Source organism: Megascapheus bottae, chromosome X (genome assembly GCF_031878675.1).
Source record: "Megascapheus bottae isolate mThoBot1 chromosome X, mThoBot2.hap1, whole genome shotgun sequence".
NCBI classification, from domain to species: Eukaryota; Metazoa; Chordata; class Mammalia; order Rodentia; family Geomyidae; genus Megascapheus; species Megascapheus bottae.
Genome location: NC_143547.1, coordinates 21,071,945 through 21,092,448, shown reverse-complemented (window position 1 = coordinate 21,092,448; position 20,504 = coordinate 21,071,945). Strand labels below are relative to the sequence as shown.

Sequence of the window (20,504 nt, the reverse complement as noted above, 5' to 3'; positions counted from 1 at the left end):
CCCTTATCTCCAATTAACCACCAGAAAACTGAAAGTGGCACTATGGCTCAAATGGTAGAACACTAGCCTTGAGCTGAAAAGTTCAGGGACAGGAAACAGGCCCAGAGTTAAGGCCCCACAACTGACCCCCCCAAAAAAACCCATAATACATAGTTTATATTATAATGCCATAACAAACAGAAAATGTTTTCACTTCTCTCAAGTTTAAATGCATCTTGTAGAGATAGTCAAAAAATACCTGCATTTGAATTTTACTATTTTAAACTTGCTGTAGGTACTAAAAGTATTTGAGGAACCCAGACATTGAAATAGAGCAGCAGGCATAAATTCCTTGATATTCAGCCTGGATGATGCAATGCTTTATCTATTCAACTGCTAAATGTGATTTAATATCTTATATGTTCTTTGAGATATATAAATTATTTGATATCAGTATTAAATCTCTTTTTAAATCTTATTTTGCTCTTTGATCAACTTTTTCATAGGATCTGAGTGTTTCCGAAATTACAGACACAAAAGCAGAAGATAGTGACAGCCAAGTTAATGCCAAAATTACAGAAGAGCAGAAAACTGTGGAAGATGATAAAAATGTTGCTTCAGGTGACCATGGTGAAACCAAAGTGTCAGGAAGTGTCAAAGACATTCCAGCTGAAATCATTGAAGAGGTGTGATCTTGATTCTGAGAGAAAGCATATGGGTTCCTAGTTCCTACAAGTTCCATTTTCCTATGGGAGCAGAAATATGTCTATGAATAACTTTACTTATATGCCCAAAAAGGCTTTGACTACTTTCAGAATTAATCAGACCTTGTCTCTAACATGCTTGCCACACTGCTTTGGTGCTGTTCTGTTCTCCACATGCACAGAAGTCAGTTGGCTTGGGTCTTCCACATCTAGGAAATGAACAAGAAAATTGAGTACAGGTGTTTGACATACTGAAAATGCAGTTAGGAGCCCCAGTGCTAGTAGAAAAATGGTATGGGTACATCCATACATTCAAATGCATATGGGCAAATGAAAATTGGTCCCAGCCATATTTGATGTTGTGATTAATTCCTCACAGTAAAATATAGACAGAAATATGTAAAGAAGAATAAGAGGAGGTATCATTAAGAAAGCACTGTTCATCCTTAAAGTCAAACTAGGGATGTTAAAAGCATAACCTCCATTATTGGCAGTCTTGCTAGGAGAAAACGGGTCAGCTTGAAATCATTTGTTTACTGACTATTTGGTACTAAGTTCAAAGATGCCGAATTCTGAAACCCAAATGGAACAGCATTTCATTTTTGTTCTGGAACTCTCATATACTGTTAGTTGATACTTATAAACACTCATCCCTGCTCTGCGCTAGATTCTTCCCTTTTACTCTAATTCATTTTCTTCTAGCCCTGTTCCCATTTCCCTTTTCTCTGACATAGACAACTACTGAAATAGATTTATATATTCTTTTATTTGAATTGGTACTTAAAATACATATATTTTATGTGTGTGTGTTTTTGTGGGTTTTTTTTTGTTGTTTTTGCTTTGTTTTATTGAGCTGGTCCTAGTTGAACTCAGGGCCTGTCCTTAGCTTCCCTTGCTCAAGCCTAGCACTCTAGCACTTGAGCATTAACTCCACTTAAGCTTTTATTTTGGCAGTGTATTGGACATAGGAATGTAAAAGACTCTCCTGACTGGGAAATCTTTGAAATGCGATCCTCAGATTGCCACCTCCTAAATAGCTAGGCTTATAGCCATAAGCCTCTAGTCACTCAGTAATGTGCATGTATTTTTACTTTGTAAAATGTTATTGTTCTTTTTAACAAATTGTTTATGGTTTGAACTCTGAGCCTGGGCACTGTCCCTGAGCTCTTCAGCTCAAGGCTGGGGCTCTACCACTTGAGCCACAGTGGCACTTCCGCTTTTCTGGTGGTTAATTGGAAAAAAGACTCTCAGGTCTTTTGTGCCCAGGCTGGCTTTGAACTGCGATCCTCAGATCTTAGCCTCCTGAGTAGCTAGGATTACAGGCATAAGCCATCAGCACCCAGTAAAGTTACTGTTTTGTAGAGATAATTTTCATCCTTGGTTCTCTCCCCCCCCCCCCGCGCCAATGGAAAACAAAACAAAACAAAACATTCTGACCACTATTTTCTTTCAGAAAGGGAAAAATTATCTTTTTTTTGTCGGTTGTTGGGCTTGAACTCTGGGTGTGGGTGTTGTCTCTGAGCTCTTCAGCTCAAGGCTACCACCCCACCCCTTGAGCCACAGCACCACTTCCCATTTTCTAGTGCTTAGTTGGATATGAGTCTCACAGATTTTAGTGCCCCGGCTGGCTTTAAACCTCAATCCTCAGATCTCAGCCTCCTGAATAGCTAGGATTACAGGTGTGAGCCATTGTGCTTGGCAAAAATGATTCTTTATATGAAACATTTATAGTTTGTCAGGATGGTTTCTAAAGTTTTTATACAGAAGTTATTGAGTGCTCATTCCAAATGGTAGAATGTTGAGATTAATTATGTACCAATTTAATATCTCTGAATCATCTTTGAGGAAAATTCTTGAGTGATACAAGTTTTTAATCATATAAGTTTACACTAGAGCATTAGTAATTGATACATAAAGTCCCTCAATTCACAACAGCCTAGCAAGATGAAGTAAACATCATATGGAAATAGATGTGTGACTCAATTAGTAGAGAGCCAAATGTGAAATTAAAAATAAGCCAAATAAGAGCTCTGTCCCTGGGGCTGGAAATGTGATTTACTGGTAGAGTGCTCACCTAGCATGCAAGCAGCCCTGGGATCGATTCCTTGGTATTATCACATACATAGAAAAAGCTGGAAGTGGTGCTGGGGCACAAGTAAAAGGGCACAAGCCTTGAGCAAAAGAAGCTCAGGGACAGTGCCTAGGCCTTGAGTTCAAGACCCAGGATAGGCAGAGAGAGAGACAGAGACAGAGACAGGGCGACAGAGAGAGAGAGACAGAGACAGAGACAGAGACAGGGCGACAGAGAGAGAGAGAGAACACGCTCCATCCCTGAGTTCAACCCAGTAGCAGTAAAAAAAAAGAAGTAATTATACATTTGTTTTATTAGCTAGAGACAGGCTTTTAGCTCTGCTTAAAAACCAAAACTAAGGACAAATACTCTTTTTTTTATTGTAATTAGTAAAAGGGTTACATGATATTTGCCAGATAGAAGGTGCATTAATTCACATACATTGATACCCTTTCACATGTCTTGGTACCCATTTCCCTCCCCCCCCACACCCCCACAAATACTCTTTTGTAACATTATGTCTTTATTGTTTATAGGATGGAAAGATCAGTGCAGAGGATCTAGCTGTTCATGAATACAACAAAAATCCAAAAGGTATGAACACATTTAACTTCAAAAGCCTATTTTTAGATGTTAGATACAAAATAACTTTTAAGAACAATTTTTTTTTGCCAGTCCTAGGCCTTGAACTGAGGGCCTGAGCTTAGGCTTTCTCAAGGCTAGAGCTCTACCACTTGAGCCACAGCACCACTTCCGGCTTTTTTCTGTTTGTGGTACCCAGGTCTTTGTGCATGCTAGGCAAGTACTCTACCACTAGTCCAAACTCCCTGCCCCAAGAACAATGTATTAAGAAATAAAAGTTAGAGGCACAGTATACAGATATATGTATGTATGTATATATGTGATTAGGTCATCGTAAGCATACACACATTTTTATTACTTTTATTGTTATATGACCCTCATTAACAAGTTATGAGATATATTACCCAGGCATATCTGTTTTTACTTATAATTATCACAGATGCTTCACATACAGATACATTATTCATGGTGTTCACATGTCAGTTTTCAGGAATTTAGGATAGTCTAAAACCGTGGTCCTCAGATCTCATTGTCCTGAGTAGCTAGGATAACAGATGTGAGGCACTGGTGCCCAGAAGAATGATATATTTAAATGTATTCAATCGTAGGAAACATGCATGAGTGTGCCTCGAGCACTTCTCCAGAGACCCCAGAAATTAGTGATGCAGCACCAACTCAAGAAGTGAAAAAGTCCAAAAAGGTAAGTGGAATTATTTCTCCATTTTCACATTCTTCTTTAAAATCTAAGGCAAATTGATGTTCCTATCTTTCCCCCAAATAATACCAGGATCTTAGAATTGTTTTCTGTCCTTATTGCCCCTTCCTTCACATTTATTTTAATTTTGATTTTTTTTAATTTGACAAACAATATACCTTGCTTTTTTCACCATTACTTTACATCTGAGATAGTTTTCTGGGATCCTTTTTCTTCCTTAGGAAACTTTTTGGTTGTAGGGCTTTTGAACTATTGGCCTGGGAGCTGTCCCTGAGCTCTTCAGCTTAAGGCTAGCACTCTATCATTTTGAACCACAGCACAACTTCCAGTTTTCTGGTGGTGAATTAGAGATAAGAGTCTCATGAATGTTCCTTCCCTGGGCTGGCTTTGAACTGAGATCCTCAGATAAGCCTCCTGAGTACCTAAGATTATAGGCATGAGCCACCAGCACCTAGCCCTTAAGAAATTTTTGTCTTGTGTCTTGGCAGTTCACACTTTGAGTTTTTAAATCTTTATTTTCTCAGAGTTCTTGAATGGTTGTATAGTTGGCAGTTTTTGTTAGTAATTGCTGCTATTGTTATTAAGGTATTGTTTTAGGGTAATATCGTTCCATTGTTAACTAACATATTGAATTGAAACTATATCTACTTAGTAATTTTTACAAATTGGAAAAATTGAAAAATAAAATAGTATTAATTGCTTCAGAGTCCTTGTCTAGCATACCAGATTTGTTTTCCAGTACTGCAAATAAATATTGCTTTAGTATTATTGTCAGTAATTTTTTTTAGTAGTGAGGCTTAAACTCTGGGCTTGGGTGCTATCCCTCAGCTCTTCAGCTCAAGGCTAGTGTTCTACCACTTGAGCCACAGCACCACTTCCAGCTTTTATCTGTGTAGATGGTACCAAGGAATCAAGCCCAGGTCTTACTGCATGCTAGGCAAGCACTGTCCTACTGGGCCAAACTCCAGGCTGTAATTGTCAATAACTTTGGAAATAAATTGTTATGCTTCTCTCACTGCTTTCATACATGGTCTGCTTTGTTATGTTTGGGATGCCTAGCCCTTAATGTTTTTCATTTTAACTTCCTTGGAAATTATTATGACCCTTGAATTTGATAATTTGTTTTAATCATATATTTTTGGTCCTTAAATGCTTCCTAGGTAGGCACTCTGCCATTTGAACCACACCTCCAGCTCTGTCTATCTGTCTGTCTGTCTGTCTGTCTATCTATCTATCTATCTATCTATCTATCTATCTATCTATCTATCTATCTATCTATCTTTTTTGGCCAAACCTGTGGCTTGAACTTAGATCCTGGGCACTGTCCTTGGTCACTTTTTCCTCAAGGCTAGCACTCTGCCACTTGAGCCACAGTGCCACTTCTGGCTTTTTCTGTGTATGTGGTTCTGGGGAATTGAACCCAGGGCTTCCTGCATGCTAAGTGAGCATGCTACCACTATGCCATGCTCCTGGCCCCTATTCACTATATTTTTAAAAATAGATTTTCATTATATATTTGAATATTAACTTCTACGATTTAACCTCTGACATAAAACTTTTCTTTTTTATATTTTTATTGTAATTAATAAAAGGGTTACATGATATTTGCCAGATAGAAGGTGCATTAATTCACATACATTGATACCCTTTCACATGTCTTGATACCCATTACCCTCCCCCCCACCCCCCACCCATCTTGGTTTTCCCCCCTTCCCTATCCAATTTCAAATAACCAAATACAAATAAATTCAATATATCAGATAACAAAATGAGATACCCAAGGGACAGCAAAGGAGATGAGAGATAACAGTACATTAAGGACAACAATCATTCGTTATATGGCTTTTGTTTCAATATCTGGTCTCCATATCTTTTATTATTGATTACATGTTTTCTATTTCTGTGATAGTTTGGATAATAACAAGGCTTTTATTGACTTTAGAGTTTCTCTTTTGTTGAAATTATTCTGCTCTTTCACCTACTTATTAAGTTATAAATTCATTGATTATATATCTTTTTTTTTTGCCAGTCCTGGGCTTGAGCTCAGGGCCTGAGCACTGTCCTTGGACTTTCTCAAGGCTAGAGCTCTACCACTTGAGCCTCAGCACCACTTCCGGCTTTTTTCTATGTATGTGATATTGAGGAAGCGAACCCCGGTTTTCGTGCATGCTAGGCAAGCACTCTACTACTAGGCTATACTTCCAGCCATCATTGATTTATATTTTTATATTTTTGTCCGTAATGGTGCCATCTTCACGCTTACTAGCCAGGTATTTTTATCACTGAGCCAAGCCTTCAGCCCTATATTGCCCTTTTTGGTTATTTTTAGATAGGATCCCCTTTCTTGTCCAGGTAAGTGACTCAACAATGATCTGTCTATGCTTCCCATGAAGCTATGATGGCAGGTACATGCCACTGCATCCAGATATTGGTAAAAAGAGGTGTCTTGAGTTGTTTTGTCTGGACTAGCCCCAAACTGCAGTCCTTTCTATTTCAGCTTTCCAAGAAGATAGAATTCACAGATGTGAGCCACTAGTGTCTGGCATTATTTTTTCATATTTTAAGTTTTATTTGGGGTCTTTTCCAATTAAATATGTTCTTTGAAAAATAATATCTCAGTTTATGTTTTTTAAATTATTTTCCCTCCCTCCCTCTTCCTCCCTCCTCTCTCCCCCTTCCCCCTCTCATTCTCTCTCTGTCTCTCTCTCCCTTTCTTTTCCAGTCCTAGGGCTTGAACTCAGGGCCTGGACACTGTCCTTTGGCTTTTTCAAGGCTAGTGCTCTACCACTTGAGCCACACCACCACTTCCAGCTTTTTCTGTGTATGTAGTACTGAGGAATCAAAGCCAGGGCTTCGTGCATACTAGGCAAGAACCCTATCACTACGATACTCTCCCGGACTTCTAGTCTGGTATTTCTTTCTTTTTTTTTTTGCAGTCCTGGGCTTGAGCTCAGGGCTTGAGCACTGTCCTTGGACTTTCTCAAGGCTAGAGCTGTACCACTTGAGCCTCAGCACCACTTCTGGCCTTTTTCTATGTATGTGGTACCGAGGAATCAAACCTGGGTCTTCATGCATGCTAGGCAAGCACTTTAACCACTAGGCCAAACTCCCAGCCCCCTGGTATTTATTTCTTTAATCATTTTTGTGGGTCATGGGGCTTGAACTCTAGGGAACTTTCCCTGAGCTGTTCAGCTTAAGGCTACCACCCTACTCCTGGGCCTGGGCAGTGACCCTAAGCTCTCAGCTCAAGGTGACTGCCCTACCTTTGAGCCAAGCCTCACTTCCCATTTTCTAGAGTTTAAGAGGTTAATTGGAGATAAGAGGTTCAGGTCCTGTTGTGCCCAGGCTGAGTTTGAATCTTGATCCTCAGATCTCAGCTTCCTGAGTAGCTAGGATTACAGGCCTGATCCACTGCCTGGCTTCTATTCTGTATTTCTTGATTAGCTATCCTTAAGAGTCAGCTATCCTTAGGAGTCAATTTTTTTTTCTTACCAGTTCTGGGCTGGAACCCAGGGCCTGAGCACTGACCTTGAACTTTCTCAAGGCTGGAAGAGCTCTATCACTTGAGCCCACAGCACCACTTCCAGGTTTTTTTTTCTATGTATGTGGTACCGAGGAATTGAACCTGGGTCTTCATGCATCCTAGGCAAGTACTCTTCCACTAGGCCAAACTCCCAGCCCAGGAGTCAGTATTTATATATTGCATTGGTGGACATTTTAATGGTAACTTGTTTACAGATGTATTTTTGCAATTTGGACTCCAAGTTTATGTCCAGATAGGACTTTTTTTGGTGGCCATCCTGTAAGGCCTAGATTAAAGTGAGTTCATCCATAGAGACTATTTATTGTTCTCTGTTAGGTATGAAATGGCAAGAAGCATTTTGGGTTAACCATCACACTGATAATATGGACTTCAAACTCACCTCAGCAAAACATTCTTTTCTTCCTCATAAAAGGGAAGCCAAAACTGGGCACAGTGGTTCATGCTTGTAATCCTAGCTATTCAGGAGGCTGAGATCTGTGGATCAAGGTTCAAAGCCAGCCTGGGCACAAAAGTCTTTTCGACTCTTATCTCCAATTAATCTCTAGGAAATGGGATGTGGGGCTTGGCTCAAGGGTAGGATGATAGCCTTGAGCTGAAGAGCTCAGAGCCAATGCCCAGGCCCAGTTCAAGCCCCATGAGCCACAAAAAAAAAGAAGGGAAGCCAACGGGCGTCATGGCTCAAACATATAATATGAGCTATCTGAAAAACAGAGAAGGGGAGGATCTCAATTTGAGGCCAGTCTGTTCAAAAACAATGAGACCTCATTTCAGCAGTTTGGGCAGAGTACCTCACATCAGTATTCACAGCTACTTGAGAAGAGAAGGTAGAAGGACTGCAGTCTTAGTTTGACCCAAGCAAAAAATATAAAGCTATCTAAAAAAACAACTAAAATTGTTGTAAAGGCTTTGGAACATGACTTAAGTTGTAAAGAACCTGCCTAACAATTGTAAAGCCCTAAGTTCATACTCCAGTGACACAGACAGACAGACAGACACACACACACACACACACATAGGTGCACACACATGGGCGCACAAAAAAGCCAAGCTAAGAGAGTCATTTCTTTTGTTATCTCCCAAGTATTTGTCTTTTTAAAAATATTGTAATTAATAGAGGGGTTACAGTTATATTTGCCAAATAGAAGGTGCATTACTTCTCACACATTTATACCTCTTCTCATGTTTTTGTCCCCATTTCCCTCCTCCCAACCCCTCCCCTCATCTTGTCTTCCCCCCTTCCCTTTCCTATTTCAAATAAATAAACTTATCTACAATATGCCAGGTAACAAAGTCAGATACTATAACAATATGAAATTAACCAAATGGCAAGAAATAACATAGTACATTAAGAACAACAATCACACAGTGTAAAGCTCTTGTTTCCATAACCTGGAGATCCTTTCATTTAGCCACATCATATATGGCCTTATGTATCTAGGTTTTGCGTTATTATAATCCTCTGCTAGGAGAGTCCAAATTTTGTACTAATTATTACAAATGAGGGAAAATATTAAGCCTTTGTTCCTTTGGGTCTGGCTTACTTCACTTAATATGATTTTTCTGCCTTTCCATTTTCTTAAAAATGGGGTGATGTCATTCTTTCTGACAGCAGGATAGAATTCTATTGTGTATAAATACCATATCTTTTTGATCCAATCATCTACTGAGGGGCATCTGGGTTGGTTCCATATCTTTGCTATGGTAAATGGTGCTGCAGTGAACATGGTTGTGCTAGTGGCTTCAGTATGTCCTTGTTTTTGGAAGGTTGGGTAAATGCCAAGTAGTGGAATTGCCTGGTCGTGGGGGAGCTGGGAGTGCAAACTTGTTCAGCTACTATGGAAAGCAGTATGGCGGTTCCTCAAAAGACTAAACATAGAGTTTCCCTAGTATTTGTATGTGGACTTGTATTAAGAACATAATACTTTTAGGATTCTCATTTTTTTTTTGCCAGTCTGGGCTTGAGCTCAGGGCCTGAGGACTGTCCTTGGATTTTTCTCAAGGCTAGAACTCTACCACTTGAGCCTCAGCACCACTTCTGGCTTTTTCTAAGTATGTGGTACCAAGGAATCGAACCTGGGTCTTCATGCATGCTAGGCAAGCACTCTACCACTAGGCCAAACTCCCGGCCCGTCATTTTTTTTTTTTTGCTGGTCATGGGGCTTGGACTCTGGGCCTGGTCACTGTCCTTGGGCTTTCTCAAGGCTAGAGCCCTACAACTTGAGCTAAATCACTACCTCCAGCTTTTTCTATATATGTGATACCTAGGAATCAAACCTGGGTCTTCGTGCATGCTAGGCAAGCACTCTACCACTAGGCCAAACTCCCAGCCCAGGATTCTAATCTTATGTAGGGCTCTGAATTCTTTTCCCCACATGTGGTAAAAATCCAAGCATCTTGAAGGTGGTGCTATAGCTCAAGTGGGAGAGCACTAACCTTGAGCTGAATAGCTCAGGGACAGCAGCCAGGCCCAGAGTTCAAGCCCCAGGATTGACAAAAAAAAATCCAAGCATCTTTAGGTTATGAGACCAACGTCATTTTAGTATTCACCTCTGAGGCTTCTTGCACCTTCTTCATTTTGGGGGCCACAGGTATTGGTACATAAGAGTATTATTATTTTTTGCCAGTAATAGGGCTTGACCTCAGGGCCTGAGCACTGTCCTTGGATTTTTCTCAAGACTAGAGCTCTACCACTTGAGCCACAGCCCCACTTCCAGCTGTTTTCTATGTATGTGGTACGGAGGAATCGAACCCAAGCCTTTGTGCATGCTAGGCAAGCACTCTACCACTAGGCCAAACTCCCGGCACTATTTTTTTTGCTGGTCCTGTGGCTTGTACTGAGGGACTAGGTGCTGAGCCTCTCAGTGCTCAGGGCTAGAAGCTCTATTACTTGAGCCACAGCACCACTTCCAATTTTTTCTGAGTAGTTTATTAGAAATAAGAGGCTCATAGTCTTTCCTGCCCAGGCTTTCTTGGAACTGCAATCCTCAGAATTTAGCCTCCTAAGTAGCTAGGAGTATAGGCATGAGCCACTGGCACCCAGCTTCCCTTAATTTCTTATAAGATTATCTATACATGTATAAAATTATATTTTTATATTACTCAGAAATTCTTGTTCTATAGATTTTTTTTCTACTTCAAGCACTTCCATTTTAATCCACACTTTTTCTAGACTCTATAACTTTTCACTCCAATTCCATTTTAAGATTATAAATGAACTTTTATTATTAGCACTACCTTGATTTCTGAAAGAACCAACTCCTAACCTAGTTTTTCTTTCCTGTTTTCTTTTTTTTTTTAAGAATTTAGTAACGTTGATTTTTACATCATATTTTAAATGACAAGTTTAACATACAAGTGTTCAAGGAGGGAATCTCTATTTACAGTCACTGGGACTTAGTATTTAGAACTTAATCACAATTAGGCTAAGGGTTTGTATGTCATAGAAACATGTTTTCTTACTGGGCAAATCTTCAAAGAGCTTAAGTAGGATGAAACTTCCATTATTATTTTACCTGATATCTTCTGCACATGGCTCTTTTGGCCCCTTCCTTTTTCCTTCCTTTCCTGACACCAGAGATGCCTTTTCCTAATGTTCTCCTTCTGTCCTCAGTGCTACACCCCCTTCTACTTTGTTGTTCCTCAGTAGCTCTTCCTGTACTCTTGTTTTCTACCTTCCAGGAATCCCTGAGATCTTTCATCTCGTCAAGTTCATGTTGGATTTTGCACATCTTCAGCATTGACCTCCCCTGAGCAATAGGCCCCTATATCTCATTGCCTGCACAGACCCACAGGACTCACACAGCCATCATTTGGCAACACTAATACTTTTCTAGGAGTTGTGATCCACAGGAATAGGGAGGTATGTCTTCCTCCAGAATATCACAGTAGGAATTTTCTTTATAGATGACATACTGGGTATGACAAGTGTTCCTCTAGTGAAACATTCTGGTTACATTTAAAAGTCAGTTATTGTTAACAGCCTAGTTTTCATCTTTTTTTCTCTTATGACACAACAAAGTAAAATTTATTCTTTGAGAAAAAATGGCAAGATTACCAAGATATTGACGATGTTGACATTTGGATCCTGAAAGGTCTTGATTTAGGGTAGAGTCGTGACTGCCTTTTGGTAAAAGAAAATAGACTGATGTGTGCTAAGAATAAACCAGCTGACATGTGGCTTTCCATAAAGATGAGATGACGTTATGATTGGGCCTGTTAAAAGTCATACCATGTATACCAAGTGAATGTTTCATCTACTGACATGGAATTTTTTTCTTTGTGTATGTTTTTTTTCTAGATGTTCTTCCTTAAATGGATGTCCCTGACAAGTCAGAAATTTACTCAGAATAATGAGTCACCTGAAACTATAAAACCAGCAGGAGATGAAGTAACTTTACAAAGCGATAACAAAGATACCATCCAGAGCCACATGGAACAAAACTTTCAGGATACTGCACCAGCAAATACGACTGAGGGAAAGTCAAAATCCTGTATGATATTATAAAAATATGTCTATGTTTTCGTGGTCATCAAGCACATTCCTAGTTTATACTTGAAAAACATTATGACTTCTGGAAGACAATTTCTAGGTTTGATTTGAACAATATGACCAGTTTGGCTAGTTATGTATGCAAATGTTTTAACAAGCAATTTCAAAATAGATCTCAACATCTCAACCTCTTCTTGAAGTGTTGTGGCCTTAACTGTTCAGTGTTGCAAAAAACAATGTATTTTTATATGTGAAAATTTGAACTAAGATATTTCATGGTTTTTGCTAAACAATTTCACTTCTTTATTGTTTCATAAGGTAATGTTCACCACCTCATGGCACTGTAACAGATTTAAATGTATTTGCAATTTTTAAAACCTGAGGCAAAATTGTTTTATGAAATTATTTAATAAATCTATCTAATTGGTTCTGCTGTTAAAATGAATGAATATGAATGAAATTTGGAGACATATGGATGTTACCTACTGATCAAATGGGGGCAAAAATTAATTTTAAAATATCTCAGGAAACAAAATGCCTTAACCCTAAATAAATACTATATAAATGCAGCTTTGTAAGCAATATATTTTTATGGAGAAACTGATTGTCAATGATTCTTTGCTTCCCATTTCTTCCTTTTGGGAGGTGATTATAATAATTTCAGATTACATGGTGTGATGTGGAGTGGTGTTCCTGCCATTTGTTTTATTTCACCTGTTTATTTCAACTGTCCCTAGAGTTGACAGTGACAATCAAGTTTGGCTTAGTCCCACATGCACTATTCCACAGGAACAGGAGGGAGTAAAACTGCTAAGTCTTCTGTTTAGAAGCTGCTTTCTGGGGCCAGGAATTTGGTTTAGTTATAGAGTGCTTGCCTAACATGCATGAAGACCCATGCTCAATTCTTCGGTACCACATACATAGAAAAAGCTGGAAGTAGTGCTGTGGCACAAGTGATAGAGCTCTAGCCTTGAGAAAGCCCAAAGACAGTGCTCAGGCCCTGAGCTCAGTACTGGGACTGGAGGGAAAAAGCTGCTTTACTGACTCCAGTAAATACATGGAGCAAAAGACCTTCACTTTTCCCATTCTAGCTTATGAACAAAACATTTTATTCTTCAGTTATAGTGACCATTTTCCCACTTAAAATTCTGTCTTTCATAACCAAAGATTCTAAAAATGCATGATTTTTAAATCTTACTGATAGGAGTCTTTGTGGATATTAGGAAAGTTCTAAGTTCATTAGGGGCAAATTTATTTATTTATTTATATTAAAGAATTTATTAACATTGATTTTTATATCATATTTCAAATGACATGTTTAACAAACAAGTGTTCAAGAAGGGAATCTCTATATACAATCACTGGCACTTAGTTTTTAGAACATAAAAGCAAATTTATTTTTTAATTTAAAATTTAAAAATTAATTTCAGTTTAGTGAAGCTTATCTCATGTACTTTTCCCAGAGTGTTCTGCCTTAATCCTTTCTTTGGAAATATTTGATTTTCTAAGTCCCTAATCTATCTTTACCCTGTTGAATGAATATTCAGAATTAAATATCCAGTCGACTGGTTTGGTGGGTAGATTTTAAGATTGTCCTTATAGCTATCCTTGTGTCATCCCCTTACTGTGAGTGTGGATGATCCAGGACTTAGTTCTAACCAACAGAATATGGAAAGTTAAAGGTATGTGGCAGTGAAATGAAGAATATGACTCTATCAATTGCAGATAAAAGAGCAACATAAAATTCATAGTTTTCTAAGTAGATGGGAGATTAGTGGGCCTTAAACCTGAAACAAAAAACTATGCTAACATATCTGAGAATGCTTTTTAAAAATAGAAATAATCATCGATAGACTTAAACGCAATTTAATAAAATTTTGGATTTATTTTATAACTAAAAATTAATGATTTAATCCCTATACTCCAGCTTTTTTTTCCATTCCACTCTTATCTGTGATGATGTATTTTAGACTTTAGTGGGCCTTGGAAATAGAAACCACTTGAAAATTAGAAAATCACTGACATTGTTCAAATATATATCAAATGTTAAAGAGGTACTAATTTTTTTGCCAGTCCTTCGCTTGAGCTCAGGGCCTGAGCACTGTCCTTGGACTTTCTCAAGGCTAGAGCTACCTCTTAAGCTTCAGCACCATGTCCGGCTTTTTTCTATGTATGTGGTACTGAGGAATTGAACCCCGGTCTTCGTGCATGCTAGGCAAGCACTCTACCACTAGGACAAACTCCCGTCCCCAAAATATTTTTTAAAACATTAATTTTAAAGTCTTATGAATGAATATGGAAATTCATGCAAAGATATTAAAAATCAATCAGACATGGTGGTGTATGCCTGAAATGCCAGCTACTCAGAAGGAAAAAGTAAGGTACAGGGCTAACCTGGGTAAAAGTAGGAGAACCTACATGAAACGAAAGTGCTGGAGATGTGTTTCAAATGGTGAGAGCTTACCTAAGCAAATGGGAGGCCCTGAGTCCAGTTCCCAGTACTACCCCCCCAAAAAAGAGACAAAACTGTTGGTATTTATTCCTGTGTATGCAGAATAAAATATATAGTTCTTAAATAGAGGCATGTTAGTTTCCCAGGACTACTTTAACAACGTGCCAAAATCTAAGTGAATTAAAACAACAGGTCTGTATTATCTCAGATTCCCAGGCCTGATGTCTGATGTTAGTATGTCAGAGGGGCTGTGGGTCCTCTGAAGGCATCAGAGAAAGATCTGTTCTGAATCTTTTTCCTGGCTTCTGACAGACTCCTTTGTCTTCCCATGACATTCTTCCTGTGTATCTCCCTCCATATATACATATGTGTGTGTGTGTGTGTGTGTGTGTGTGTGTGTGTGTGTGTTTTACCAATCCTGGGGCTTGAACTCAGGGCCTGAACATTGTCCCTGAGCTTTTCCTCAAGGATAGCACTCGACCACTTGAGCCAAAGCATCACTTCTGGCCTTTTGTGTTTATGTGGTACCGAGAAATTGACCTCAGGGTTTCATTCATGCTAGGCAAGCGCTCTACCACCAAGCTGCCTTCCCAGTCCTCTCTCTCCATATTTTCTTCTATGTATATCTGTTTCCTAGTTTCTCTTTTTTATGACCCCAGTCATACTGGATTAGAACCCACTCTGATTTGAACCCACCTGATTTTATCTAAATTACCTTAGTAAAGACCCTATTTCTAAATAAAACCACTTTCTGAATTACTAAGGGCTTAGGAATTCAGCACATTTTTTGTGAGTGGGGATTCAATTCAGCCCATAACAGTGTTTTAGTCTCAGAGCTACAGAACATTCTAAAACCTTGTTTTTTTGGTCTTTTTTTTGCCAGTCCTGGACTTGAGCTCAGGGCCTGTCCTTGGACAGGCTCAAGGCTAGAGCTACCACTTGAGCCTCAGCACCACTTCCGGCTTTTTTTTTTTTGCCTATGAATGTGATACCGAAAAATCGAACCTGGATCTTCACACATTCTAGACAAGCACTCTACCACTAGGCCAAACTCCCGGCCCCTAAACCTTGAATATTTATAGTGTCTTTTAGCAACTTACGATTTTCTAAAATGTACTCTTGCTAAATCCTAGATCTTAAAGGAGATGTTCTGAGTGGAGACAATGTGATGTTGAAACGTCAATGTATCACCAATAGCATCAATCAAAGCAGGAAGTGTAGGGAGATCACTTTTATTGAGATCCCACACACCAAGTATTAAATAGTAAATGATTACTAAATGTATGATGACATTTAAAGATGTAGAAGTTGGATACTACCTCTTGATTCAAATTTGTCCAAGCCAGTGGCTCATGCCTGTAATCCTAGCTACTAATGAGACTTGAAACTTGTAAGATCATGACTGGAAGCCAGCCCTGGCAGAAAAGTTTGAGAGAATCTATCTGCAATTAACCAGCAAAAATCCAGTCTGAATGCATGATTTAGAATGTAGAATGCCAATTGTAAGCAAACAAGCAAAACTACAGCATAAATCCCAGAGTTCAAGCCTGGATACTGACACCAGAAAGAACAAGTTTGTATGCACATACTTTTAGGCTACAAAAAAATCCAAAGAATATATTTTTTCCATTAGCCTGAAAACATGAAATTATGAAAGCATCCAAAGGGAGAATGTTTTGCTAACTAGCTTTATAATCATCAGAGTAGGCTTGGCACTGGTGGCTCATGCCTGTAACACTCGCTACTCAGGAGGCTAAGATCTGGGGATTGCAGTTCAAGGCCAGCCTGGGCAGGAAAGTCCATGAGACTCTTATCTGCAATCAACTACTCAGACAAAAGCCAGAACTGGTGCTGTGGATGAAGTGGTAGACTTGCACTAAGCACCAGGAGATTCAAGGACACTGCCAAGGCCCTGAGTTCAAGCCCCAGGACAGGCAGAAAGAAAGGAAGAAATGAAGAGAAAGAAGAGGAAAGAAAGAAGGGAGGAAGGAAGGAAGGAAAGAAGGGAGGGAGGAACAGAGGGAGGGAGACACTATAAGAAAGGAAATGTACTCATCTGACTCATGTAACTGTAATCCTTCTGTACATTGTCATTACAATAAATTACTTAAAAATAAAAAATGTCAAATAATAATCATCAGAGTTAATAGTAGGAATTAAAGCACAAGTTCTTCTCAAAGACCTTTGCCCACAAGAGACCCAAGTGGCAAAATACATGTAAAAAGTGTTGGGCGCCATGGCTCTCAGATTGTTTTTTCCTGAGGATTGTAGTTCTTTTCAAAATTTCAAGTATATTTTTAGATAGAATTTGAAATGTACTTTAAATAGATCAACAAGTGAAAAGAGAAAATTCAGAAGTTTGAAAAATCTTCCTCTCATAAATCCAGTGGATATTTGATTGAATGGAACATAAAGCACATTTAAACAAAGCGTCAACTACTGAATTATTTTTAGGAACGAGGCAGATTAGCATACTGGAGTTGCTTCCATTCTAATGCATCTGAGAACTGCTATGTTTCTCAATACTTGTCTTAGATTCCCAGAACCCTTGCTGTTTTGAGTCTTGCTCCCGCCCCCCACCCCACCCAACCCCTGTCACTTACTGGCAATTTTGAGCCTAGAGCCTATCTCATGCTAGGCCAGTGTTCTACCACCCCTGAGATACATCCTATACAACCTCAGCCCCTCCCAGCTGGTTTGGAAAAGGTGCTGGAAATCTGATATATATATATTTGTGTATATATATATATGCAAACTTAGAGAGGGCTACAATTAACTCCAGCCTATATTTGGGCCATCAAATTTGTGTCCTCTGTTTAAACAAAGTATATTATTGTTTGGCTAGAGACATCAGTGTATAAGAAAAACATGTGGCATAATTAGTCCCTGGATTTATTTTCATTATAATCATCCCTGATTTTATCACAGCTTTTCAGCAGGAAATGAGAAGGACAAAAAAAATGACCATTTTAACATAATTTAAATTTTTGTTGCTTATAGATATGGTGAATTGGGAGAATACAGCAATAAGATTAAGAGGCAGGAGACCAACAGGCTGCGTGCATGTATGTGCTTGCATGCATGTGTTTGGGCATGTGTGGGGAGGGTATTGGGAATCGAACTCAAGACTTGAACATTGTCCCTTACTGCTTTTTCTCATGGCTGGCAGATCTACTACATGAGCCACAGCTCTACTTCTAGCTATTCAATAATTAAAAAGCTGTTATCATCAGATCTCAGCCTCCTAAGTAGCTATGATTTCAGACATGAGCCCAGCAAAACAGGCTTTTGATAAGCAGTATCTCCAAAGTTGTAACCCATGACTACTTTGATAGAATGTTGCTAAATAATACGAATTATGGAACTCATCAGGAAATGTCAGTGGAATCCTAAAATTACTTATTAAAACTAAGCTCTACTTAGCCAGGAGAAGCTGCATTCTCAAATCACTCTGGTACTTTCTACCTTCATCTGGTAGGGATAATCTGTATTACAATAATTCTTTACTGCAGCAGTGTTGAGAGGCAAGGACTAGTGGGAACGCTTTAGGTTATGTAGATAACAACCTCATGGATTCATGCTTCTTTGTGCCAGTCCTGGGGATTGAACTCAGGACTTGGGTGCTATCTTTGAGATTTTTGTGCCCAAGGCTAGCAGTGTATCACTTGAGCCACAGCTCTACTTCCAGCTTTTAATTTTTTATTAATTTTTACTTTTTTTCTGTCCTGGGGCTTGAACTCAGGGCCTGGGGCTGTCCCTGAGCCTCTTTGTGCTCAAGCACTGTACTACTTGAGGCACAGTAGCACTTTAGGCTTTTTCTGAGTGGTTTATTGGAGATAAGAGTCTCATGGAGGGCTGGGAAGGTGGCTTATTGGTAGAGTGCTTGCCTACCATGCATGAAAGCCCTCAGTTCAATTCCTCAGAACCACACAAACAGAAAAGGCTGAGAGTGGTGCTGTGGCTCAAGTGGTACATTGCTATCCTTGAGAAAAAAACAGAAGCTCAGGGACAGCACCCAAGCCTTGACTTCAAGTCCCAGGACTGAAAAAAAAAGTCTCATGGACTTTTCTGTCCAGAGTGGCTTCAAACGTCACTCCTCAGATCTAAGCCTTCTGACTACCTAGGATTAGAGGTGTGGGTCACCAAGGCCCAGCTTCATGTTTCTTTTTCTTTTTCTTTCTTAAATTAGGAGTGGGTTCTTGCTGTCACAAGATTAAATTGACTAGTATGAGAATTTGCTGTTGTAGAGTAAGATTTCCTTATTTCCTTCTTTCACATGTTCCTACTTCTTCTGCTTTTTCCCACTATGTAATGATGTAACATTCACCAGCCATCATTGTCTGATCTCGAATTGTTCAGTCTCCCATACCATAACTCCAAACCACCTCTTTTCTTTATTAATTATCCAGTCTCAAGTTTTCTCTTACAGTAACCTAAAATGGGATAAGCGGAATCAGGCATATGGTTTAAGAAACACTAAAAGTGGGAAACGTAGAAAATTATATTAATTCAATTCATAATACATTGCTGACAAGCTATAACTTGGTATTACTCTGTTTTTTTATGTGCATGGACAACTTTCAAGTCTACTTTCTTTCCCTTCAGCTCCATGTCTGGATAAGCTGTTAAGAGAGTCTTGGCCACCAGCTGGAGTTTAAATCACACAATCCTCAGCCCACGTGAAAATTAACCAAGCTCACCTCCTACTACCATTAAAATATTAGGTCCATCTCTCTTTCCCTATATTTTCAGGCCTCCTTGGGAAGTCAGGTCTACTCACTCTAGTAAAGCCTTATTATTTGTGTAATTAGCCTTTCCATACCGTCTCATACCTTCTGGGTGTGTCTATGACAGCATAAGGCTTTACATCAGAAGTAACTATCAGACTGGGAATGTGGCTTAGAGGTAGAGTGCCTGCCTACGATACATGAAGCTCGTTTCGATTTCTTAGTACTATATAAACAGTAAAAGCCAGAAGTATTACTGTGGTTCAAGTGGAAGAGTGCTAGCTTTGAGAAAAAGAACCTTAGGGACAGTGCTGAGGCCCTAAATTCAAGCCCCAGGACTGGCAAACAAAAACAAGTAAAACTCGTACTTGGGTGTATCTATCTCATCTCTATGAATGGCCACACCATTACCAATGTAAAAATGTTGAAAGCACTCAGGAAATTACCATATTACCTTAAAGAGACATAACTTACTACCTATCAAGGCTAATAACTGATTTCTCAACAAATAGGGTACTTTTTGTTTTGTGCCGGAATTGTACATTCAACTCAAGACCTAGGTACTGTGCTTGAGCTTTTGTGCTCAAGGCTAGTCATTTGAGTCACAGCTATACTTAAGGCTTTTTGGTAGTTAATTAGACATAAAAGTTTCATGGACTTTCCTGCGCTAGCTAGCATCAAACCATACTTCTCAGATTTCAGCCACCTCAGTAGCTAGGATTACACACCAACACAAATCTATATCCAGAAAAAAAAATTGTTTCAGAAATGTAGAGGTGGACATTTGGAAACAAAAGCCATTGTCTGTTACCGTTCCCCTTAAGACAATAGTCCCCAAACAGAAGGCATTTGGCTATATCCAGAGCTAACTTTTGATTGTCACAACTCAGGAAAGGTGGGGAAAGAGGAATCTACTGACATCTAGTGGAAAAGCCTAGGGATGTGGCAGCATATTCTACAATACACAGTGCCACACTCCAACAACTAAACAAGTTTTCATCTCAAAGTATTCTTTTTTTTTCTTCTGTCGGTCACGGGGCTTGAACTCTGGGCCTGGATGCTATCCCTAAGCTCTTCAGCTCAAGGCTATTGCCCTATCCCTTGAGACAAAGCGCCACTTCCATTTTTCTGGTGGTTATTTGGAGATAAGAGTCTCACAAATTTTTGTGCCTGGGTTGTACAGGCATGAACCACCGGTGCCTTTTTTTTTTTTTTTGCCAGTCCTGGAGTTTCAGCTTGGG

At 39.2% G+C, this 20,504-nt stretch overlaps 1 protein-coding gene across 1 annotated transcript in view; it reads left to right on the top strand.

Annotated features, from left to right (window-relative positions):
- LOC150040574 (X-linked retinitis pigmentosa GTPase regulator-like) overlaps positions 1-12,272 on the top strand; it is a 60,616-nt gene extending 48,344 nt beyond the window's left edge. The window contains exons 15-18 of the mRNA XM_090326666.1: positions 486-665; positions 3,291-3,348; positions 3,945-4,036; positions 11,893-12,272. Coding sequence (XP_090182792.1) covers positions 486-665; positions 3,291-3,348; positions 3,945-4,036; positions 11,893-12,099 — 537 coding nt within the window. The 3' untranslated portion in view covers positions 12,100-12,272. The remainder of the gene's footprint in view (positions 1-485; positions 666-3,290; positions 3,349-3,944; positions 4,037-11,892) is intronic.
- Positions 12,273-20,504: the final 8,232 nt, after the last annotated feature.